Source organism: Aegilops tauschii, chromosome 5, assembly GCF_002575655.3.
Source record: "Aegilops tauschii subsp. strangulata cultivar AL8/78 chromosome 5, Aet v6.0, whole genome shotgun sequence".
NCBI classification, from domain to species: Eukaryota; Viridiplantae; Streptophyta; class Magnoliopsida; order Poales; family Poaceae; genus Aegilops; species Aegilops tauschii.
Window position 1 is genome coordinate 526,300,538 of NC_053039.3, and position 8,825 is coordinate 526,309,362.

At 50.4% G+C, this 8,825-nt stretch overlaps 2 protein-coding genes and 1 pseudogene across 2 annotated transcripts; all 3 read right to left on the reverse strand.

The window, feature by feature from the left end:
* Positions 1 to 236: 236 nt before the first annotated feature.
* Positions 237 to 2,344, reverse strand: LOC109770543 (putative UDP-rhamnose:rhamnosyltransferase 1; annotated as a pseudogene).
* A 1,922-nt stretch (positions 2,345 to 4,266) lies between these two features.
* LOC141022180 (chlorophyll a-b binding protein, chloroplastic) lies at positions 4,267 to 5,366 on the reverse strand. Its single transcript, XM_073498345.1, has one exon. It carries the CDS (start codon positions 5,191 to 5,193, stop codon positions 4,393 to 4,395), a length of 801 nt encoding a protein of 266 aa, XP_073354446.1. The 5' UTR covers positions 5,194 to 5,366; the 3' UTR covers positions 4,267 to 4,392.
* Positions 5,367 to 7,369: 2,003 nt separating this feature from the next.
* Positions 7,370 to 8,448, reverse strand: LOC109770544 (chlorophyll a-b binding protein, chloroplastic). The gene has a single exon (XM_020329253.4). The coding sequence runs from the start codon at positions 8,286 to 8,288 to the stop codon at positions 7,488 to 7,490; it is 801 nt and encodes a 266-aa protein (XP_020184842.3). The 5' UTR covers positions 8,289 to 8,448; the 3' UTR covers positions 7,370 to 7,487.
* Between the last annotated feature and the right edge of the window lie 377 nt (positions 8,449 to 8,825).

Sequence of the window (8,825 nt, forward strand, 5' to 3'; positions counted from 1 at the left end):
TGTCGGTGCCTTTCCAGGGGTATTTTTTGTTGCCTATTTTGTTTTAGAAATATTGCCAACTTAGTAATCTTACCTCTTAGAAGGTACTAATAAATCATACAGCTCTTGGATAAAAAATTATCTGGATGGCTAAAATAGACTAGGACTATGTTAAAATTTCTCGTTGTGAAACTTATTGATCGATTTTCATTTCACATAGTTTTCACTATTTCACACTGTCGTTCATACAAAGGGTCTGTTCGAAGTCCCTCCATTCCACAGGGCCCACTCCAGAAGCAGCCCGTGCTGCAGTTTAAAACAGCGGAGCGAGGAAATTGGTACTCCGTGGATTCTGTGATTTCCAGAGCGGGTGGTTTCCGAACAGCCCCAAAGTGTACATAGTACTCCACATACCGGATTCGCATTTTTTTTACAACATACCAGGTTATTTAAACGAAATCCATCACACGTTTGACCGTCTGATCTTGCCAAATCTGGAACACGCCACTAGCAGCAGCCTCTGTAGCGCCTCAGGTGCTCGACAAGATCATCAATGTACGTCTCCTGCCGCCCCTGGTCCGTGAGAACCTCTCGCAGCTTCATGGCGTTGCTCGCGAGCGCCTTCCCTTCCTCGTCCACCATGACGCGCCGCACCGCCGCCGCGACGCCGTCCCTATCGAATGAGCCGTCGGTCTCGTCCCTCGCCACCTCCACGCCGACCCCCTTCTCCGCCATGGCGCGCGCCACGAGGGGCTGGTCGAGGACGAAGGGGAGCATAACCAGTGGGTGCCCGGACGCGAAGCTCTCGATCGTGGAGCCCCACCCGCAGTGCGTCAGGAACGCGCCCGTCGCGCCGTGCGCGAGCGCCACCACCTGCGGCACCCACCCGGTGCGCACCAGCCCTCGCCCCCGCGTCCGCTCCTCGAAGCCGGCGGGCAGAAGATCGTCGTCCGTGACGGCGTCGATGGCGGCGCTGAACATCCCGGACGGCCTGCGTAGAGCCCACAGGAAGCGCACCCCGGCGAGCGCGAGCTCGTGCAGGATCCCTGGAGTCAGCGGCGCCTCGCTCCCCAGCGCGACGTAGATGACGGACTTGGGAGGCTGGTCGTCGAGCCAACGCAGGATCTCAGGACGGTCACCGTCCTCGTCGGCGATCACGGGAGGTAGCAGGATCCCGGCAGGTATGGCGGGCTGCTGGAAGAGGTCGGTGAGGAGGGCGAACATCCGGGCTCGACCTCGTCGCAGCTCCGGTAGATGGCCACGCGGCACCGCTCGAACAGCAACCACACGCGGTCCATGTCGGACACGCCGGACGCGTTGGCGCGGAAGAGGGCGGCGATCGACTCGGCCTCGCTGCGGCGTCGGCACGCGATCGTGGACGGGACCGGGATCCACCTGGGCGCGACGGCGAAGTCCTCCGTCGCAGCGCGCGGGTGCTCGACGTTCGCCCACCGCGGCCCCAGGAAGACCACGAAGGCGGCGTAGACGGTCATGAACGCCGCGCACGGCACACCGTGCTCGCCGGCGATGGGCGGGACCCAGTGGTGGCAGAAGTCATGGACGATCCAGTCGGGTCTCCGGCCAGCAGCGACGGCATCCGCGAGGAACGCGGCTAGCGGGGCCGCGAGCCCGTCCATGGCCTTCTTGACGAGCTCGATCTTCTCGGGCGGCACGTCGGCCGTGGACTCGGCGCCGTCCGGCAGCCCGTCGACGCGCGGCAGCGGCAGTGGCACGAAGCGGAGGCGAGGCGACAGGTGCGGTGGCACCGGCGGGAGCCTGGCGAGGTTCTGCGGCGTGGAGACGAAGGTGACGGCGTGGCCACGAGCCGCCAGGCGCTTGGACAGCTCGAGGAACGAGAGCATGTGCCCGAACGCCAGCCATGGGAACACCACCACCTCCAGCACGCCGCCGGCGTCGGCTGCTGCTTCCATCGTACTCTCTGAAGTCTGAACGGTGGGATCAGGGACGATGGCGCGAAACCTTTGGTGGCTGGTCTCCGGCAGCTGAATGATGACGAATATCTTTTCCTCTTCCGGTCGATCAATGCTATGATTTGAGCAGGAGCAGCAGCACAAGTGCGCCTATATAAAATGAGATTATACGAGTAGATAGATGCTTGGAAATAAAGTGGGAGATCGACAGAGCTAGGGGAATTTGACACAATACCACTTTGTACATTTGCATTGGATCATATAGCACCTGGTATATTGTCTTTGACAAAAATAACACATTGGATGTTTCATCTTTGCTAAAGTACTACATTTTCATTGTTTCGAAGAATCAGGCCTAATGACCCACCGAACACCAAGTGGAAATGATCATACTACCCTTTAACAGTTTATAATATAGGAAGCATTTTATAAAGCAAAACAAAAAACAAACAAAACGCATCCACATCTCGACCCGCCCGCTGGCGGCCTCCCTGACCTTGCCCAGCGCCGACACCCTTCCACTCCCCCTCCCCCCATCTAGCCCACCCTTTGCCGCTCTACTACCCTCCGCGTGCTCGTGCTCCCCAACCTTCGCTGAGCTCCATCATCTCCACGGTGAGGTGTTACAACGGAGAAGCAAGGGATGTGGCGAGTGAGCACATCGAGTGGCTTACTAGTTTAGAGGTTGGATCGGCATGAGAGGCAAGAGAATGGAGGAGGAATGAGAAAAGTAATACTCCCTCCGTTCCTAAATATAAGTCTTTGTAGAGATTTCACTATGAACCACATACGGATGTATATAGATGCATTTTAAGTATAGATTCATCCATTTTGCTTCGTATGTAGACTACCTAGTGAAATCCCTACAAAGATTTATTTTTAGAAACGGAGGGAGTACTTCGTGAGGACCAATAGTAAAGGTTAAAAAAATGGTAATACAGAGGTGATCATATTGTACCGGACACACCTCACGTATGAGATTGTCTAAGTTAGCCAACACAGAGGTGATCAGAGACCCGAGTGCATCACATAGGGAGGCGCTCACGCTTCCCACAAGCCACAAGAGGTACAATCGTAGCATGCGTAGCACCTATATTGAGTAGAGTGTGAATCGGGTAATGTTTTGTAACAGAGGAAAACCTTATTAAAGTTAATACGTGAAAAAGGGACCCCAATTCACCATCTGCCTTAGCAGTTTCTGGTTGATGCACCTTTTTTTTTCCTATCATCTAGTCTCTACCACATAAAAGAAACGGAAGGTTCCATCTCCCCTCTTATGTCCCCCACCCTTCCTCCATCCTCCGGGTTTTACCCCTTCCTACGCTTTCATTTTTGGTAATCAAATCAATCTTTGGTGATCAGACCAATGTTTACTTTGGCAACACAATAAATTCCCGTGGGGCGATCAATTTCTTCTTTGGTAAACATGGTAATATAATAAATTCATGGAAAGGCATAAATCACGGTAGGTAATCAAGCAGGGACCTTGCACAATTAGTGTTGAGCCAACAGAATATGTATGTACTGGTGCAACGCACGGGCCAAAAGGGCAGTCTTCTTGGCAAGGCATATTACCAATTAAGTACTATTACGAAAAAGGCAGCCTCTTCTTGGTAAGGTGGATATGTATTTGTGCGTGTGAATATGTGTGTGGTTGTGAACTTATGCAAAGCCATGTGCAATGGGGACCCTTTAACGCACACGAAAACAAGCCAAAAATCGTATGGAACTTTATTCGAATAGTTAGGTTTCTTTTTCTGAAAGAGAAAGACAAAGTCTCCCGGCTACGCTCAGATAAATGCCATCTCTTGTCTTGTGGACCATTGGTACTTTATTCATCCTCAAAGATCAGAGATTAGTATTGCTCAACTAACTGTTTTTACATTCATCTACTAGAAGCCGCCCTTTGAAATGTGGTATTGTCCTAAAAAATTGATGAAGTTCTCTGTTTCTAAATGTTTGCTTTCCAGATCCTTCACTATTTTTCCACATTGCTAGATCAATACATGTCCTTGATTTTTTCCAAGCCATTAAAATAAAATTGAAGAAAGATCTCAAACAGACGGATGCATTCCTGTGAAGCATGCATAACTCAAACTTCTATCTTGCTTTTAGGCCAGTAAAGTAACCACTCATCATTTTTGTTGCCCGGTATTTTGAACGAAGGCCTGAACAACGCCTCAACTGTCAACCATGTCTGTGTTCTCGGTGCAGGCCGGCAAATTTGCTGTTGCCGTTGCCGTTGCCCGGACCCCGGAGCACAACATGGTAATGGTGTTAACCAAATGCCAACCGAACGAATTTTGTTGAGAAGATCATGTCAAATGGGTGAGATCGAAAGCGGGAAAACATAAACTTTTGCACAGAATTCTCGTAGTTTTCATTACACAATCAAATCCTCGTAATTTACACCATGGTAGTACAACTCGAACCGCACAACGGCACACTTCACTGCAAGCGCGTGTACGCGCACATACACACCTTACTTGCCAGGAACAAAGTTGGTGGCGAATGCCCATGCGTTGTTGTTGACGGGGTCGGCGAGGTGGTCAGCGAGGTTCTCAAGTGGACCCTTGCCGGTGACGATGGCTTGCACAAAGAAACCGAACATTGAGAACATGGCAAGGCGACCGTTCTTGATCTCCTTAACCTTGAGCTCGGCGAATGCCTCAGGGTCGTCGGCAAGGCCAAGCGGGTCAAAGCTGCCGCCCGGGTAGAGTGGGTCGATGATTTCACCGAGTGGTCCACCGGCAATGCGGTAGCCCTCGACGGCGCCCATGAGCACAACCTGACAAGCCCAGATGGCAAGGATACTTTGTGCGTGCACAAGGCTTGGGTTGCCGAGGTAGTCGAGGCCGCCCTCGCTGAAGATCTGGGATCCAGCCTTGAACCAAACAGCCTCACCAAACTTAACGCCATTGCGGGCGAGTAGCTCGGGGAAGACGCAACCGAGCGCGCCAAGCATGGCCCAACGGCAGTGGATCACCTCGAGTTCCCGGTTCTTGGCGAAGGTCTCGGGGTCAGCCGACAGCCCAGCGGTGTCCCACCCGTAGTCGCCGGGGAACTCACCGGTCAGGTAGCTCGGGGGCTCACCAGAAAGTGGGCCGAGGTAGAGCACGCGGTCAGAACCGTACCACGGGCTGCCGGAGGCAACCTGCTTGGCCTTTGCCGCCGTCTTGCGCATGGTAACGCGAGCCTCCCCGAAAACAGATGACGATGGCAGGTTCTTCACTGCCTTGCCGGCGAAGGCTGGGGAAGAGAGTGACATGGTGGTTGCAGCCATTCTGATCGAAGGAGGTTCTGTGTGTTCTCCAAGAACGAGGAGTGGGTGTGGAGATGGCTTAAGAGGATCGGGGCAAGGGGCTTCTTAAGGCAGTGGACGGGCAGAGGAAATTGAACTGGTGTAAGCTGACAGGAGAGAGGTGTATAGCAAGAAATCTGTATGTTGGATGTCATTGGTGCAGAGTGAGAGCCACAAGGAGATCAGATATACTTTTGGATCTTGCGGATATGGCTTAGCTGGGAATCTCCTTAGAGAGCAGTGATTGGATGACACGCTGGTATGCACGTGAGCATGCCATGTATTTTCCCCCAAAAGGACATTATAGGATATCCATTCTTGCAACCAAGGATTGTCACTGCATTTGGTGAGCTAATTTCTATTTGACTGACTGTACATTTTACTGACATAATTGGATATCCCATTATGCTTCTGATCTTATCTGAAATAGAAACGGAGACATGCTCATGCATGTGCGTCCATGCTACTGCTAGCAGCATCGAGCAGAGCATACGGCAAATACGAGCTAGCAGCGGGAAGAAACATACCATGATCGTCGCACATATTTTTATTTTTTTAGAAAAGGAGGTTAAACCCCCGGCCTCTGCACATGACCATACATATTAGTTGTCGCTCAAACAGATGTATATAGCACTGAAATACGTCTAAATACATAAAGCGAAAGGCATATGTTTCAAACTTTCTTCCCTATTAGTTTTATTACCATAGTCATAATGTGCATAATATGTTACCAATGGAAATTTTTCTTTTTGATACCATGAAAACTCATTTTCATAGGACATAAAGTTCTTAATAATATGATTTTAAAATTAGATTATTCTAATCTTAAATATAATTATCCATACTAAAAATATTGTCCACACACTTGCGCAGGCCACACAATTGATCTCTCTTTTCTCTGAAAGAGTTGAGGTCTCTCTGGACTTCTTTTTCCTCGCTCCCAGATTCAGAAACAAAGCAGACCAGCACGATAGTAGTTGACTGATTGTCCAGGTGTCTGGTGATGAATTTATTATACGGCTCGAATAGTTGGGTTTCTTTCTTCGAAAGAGAAAGGCAATGCCTCCGGGCTCGGCTCAGATAACTGCCGTTTGTTGTCTTCTGGACCGTTGGTACTTTGTTCATCCTCCAAGATCAAAGATTATTGCTCCCTTAACTGTTTATACATTCAGCTATCAGATAGTACATGCTCTTTAAAATGTTGTCCTACAAAATCGATGAAGTTATCTGTTTCTGAAGGTTCGGATTCAGACCCTTTGCTAGTTTTCCACATTGCTAGATCAATATAGATGTGTTGAGTTTTTCCAAACTATAAGAAAAAATTGCAGAGAGATCTCAAATAAACCGATGCACTCCTGTGAAGCATGCATAACTCAAATTTCTATCTTGCTTTTAGGCCAGTAACCACTCATCATTTTTGTTGCCTGGTATTTCGACTGAAAGCCTGAACAACGCCTCAACCATGTACCACTGTCTTCTCGATGCAGCCCGGCAAATTTGCCAATGTATATGATACATAAGTTGCCGCGCCCAAAGCACAACACGGTACAGGTGTTGCACAAATGTGAACCCGACGCATTCGTTAAGATGATCATGTCAAATGGGTGAGATTGAAAGTGGGAAAACATAAGTTGCCGTCGCCCCCAACACGGTACAGGTGTTACACAAATGCGAACCCGACGTATTCGTTGAGATGATCGTGTCAAATGGGTGAAATCGAATGTGGGAAAACATAAGTAGCCGTCACCCAAAGCACCGCGAACCCGACGTATTCGTTTAGATGATCATGTCAAATGGGTGAGATCGAAAGTGGAAAAACATAAGTTGCCGTCGCCCAAAGCACAACACAGTAGAGGTGTTACACAAATGCAAACCCGACGTATTCGTTCAGATGATCATGTCAAATGGGTGAGATCGAAAGTGGGAAAACATAAGTTGCTGTCGCCCAAAGCACAACACAGTAGAGGTGTTACACAAATGCAAACCCGACGTATTCGTTCAGATGATCATGTCAAATGGGTGAGATCGAAAGTGGGAAAACATAAGTTGCTGTCGCCCAAAGCACAACACAGCAGAGGTGTTACACAAATGCAAACCCGACGTATTCGTTCAGATGATCATGTCAAATGGGTGAGATCGAAAGTGGGAAAACATAAGATTTTGCACAGGAACCTCGTAAATTTTCCATATAATTAAATCCTCGTAATTTACATCATGGTAGTACAACTCAGACAGCCAACAAAACACTTCACCGCAAGCATGCACGCACACACACCTTACTTGCCGGGAACGAAGTTGGTGGCGAATGCCCAGGCGTTGTTGTTGACGGGGTCAGTGAGGTGGTCAGCGAGGTTTTCGAGTGGACCCTTACCGGTGACGATGGCTTGCACAAAGAAACCGAACATGGAGAACATGGCGAGGCGGCCGTTCTTGATCTCCTTAACCTTGAGCTCGGCGAATGCCTCAGGGTCGTCGGCAAGGCCGAGTGGGTCGAAGCTACCGCCTGGGTAGAGCGGGTCAACGATCTCACCAAGCGGTCCACCGGCAATGCGGTAGCCCTCGACGGCGCCCATGAGCACGACCTGACAAGCCCAGATGGCAAGGATACTCTGGGCGTGCACAAGGCTTGGGTTGCCGAGGTAGTCGAGGCCGCCCTCGCTGAAGATCTGGGATCCGGCCTTGAACCAAACAGCCTCGCCGAACTTCACACCGTTGCGGGCGAGCAGCTCTGGGAAGACGCACCCGAGCGCGCCAAGCATGGCCCAACGGCAATGGATCACCTCCAGCTCACGGTTCTTGGCAAAGGTCTCGGGGTCGGCCGACAGCCCAGCGGTGTCCCAGCCGTAGTCGCCAGGGAACTCACCATTGAGGTAGCTCGGGGGCTCGCCAGAAAGTGGGCCGAGGTAGAGCACGCGGTCAGAGCCATACCACGGGCTGCCGGAGACAACCTGCTTGGCCTTTGCCGCCGTCTTGCGCATGGTGACGCGGGCGTCCCCGAAAAGAGACGATGATGGCAAGTTCTTGACTGCCTTGCCGGCAAAGGCTGGAGAAGAGAGTGACATGGTGGTTGCGGCCATTCTGATCGATGGAGGTCCTCTGTATTCTGTTCTCCAAGAATGAGGAGTGGGTGTGGAGATGTCTTGAGAGGATCGGAGCCCGGGGCTTCTTAAGGCAGTGGCTTCTGTATGCTGTCAAGAGAGAGGTGCGGGACAGGAAATCTGTATCTTGGATGCCATTGGTGCGGAGAGACTTCGAGAGCCACACGGAGATCAGATATACTTGTGGCTATGGCTAAGCTGGGAATCTCCTTGGAGAACGGTGATTGGATTACATGCTGGCATGCACGTGGGCATGCCATGCCTTTCCCCCCAAAAGGAAAATATAGGGTATCCATTATTGCAGCGAATGAACTTGCCACCACAACCGTTGAACAAACACATAATGCATGGATGCAATTCCTAATTGACTGCTGTGCATAAAAACAGAGATGCTCATGCATGTGCCTCGATGCTATACGAAATTTCTTCAAAAATAGATGATGTATAATGCGTATCATAACAATTCCCTAACTCTAACAATCAGTATACAGTCAAATAACTGAAATAAAAATAGCA

Bases quoted from the DNA above. Each gene is read 5' to 3' on its own strand.
- LOC141022180 (XM_073498345.1), bottom strand. From the start codon at position 5,193: ATGGCTGCAACCACCATGTCACTCTCTTCCCCAGCCTTCGCCGGCAAG.
- LOC109770544 (XM_020329253.4), bottom strand. From the start codon at position 8,288: ATGGCCGCAACCACCATGTCACTCTCTTCTCCAGCCTTTGCCGGCAAG.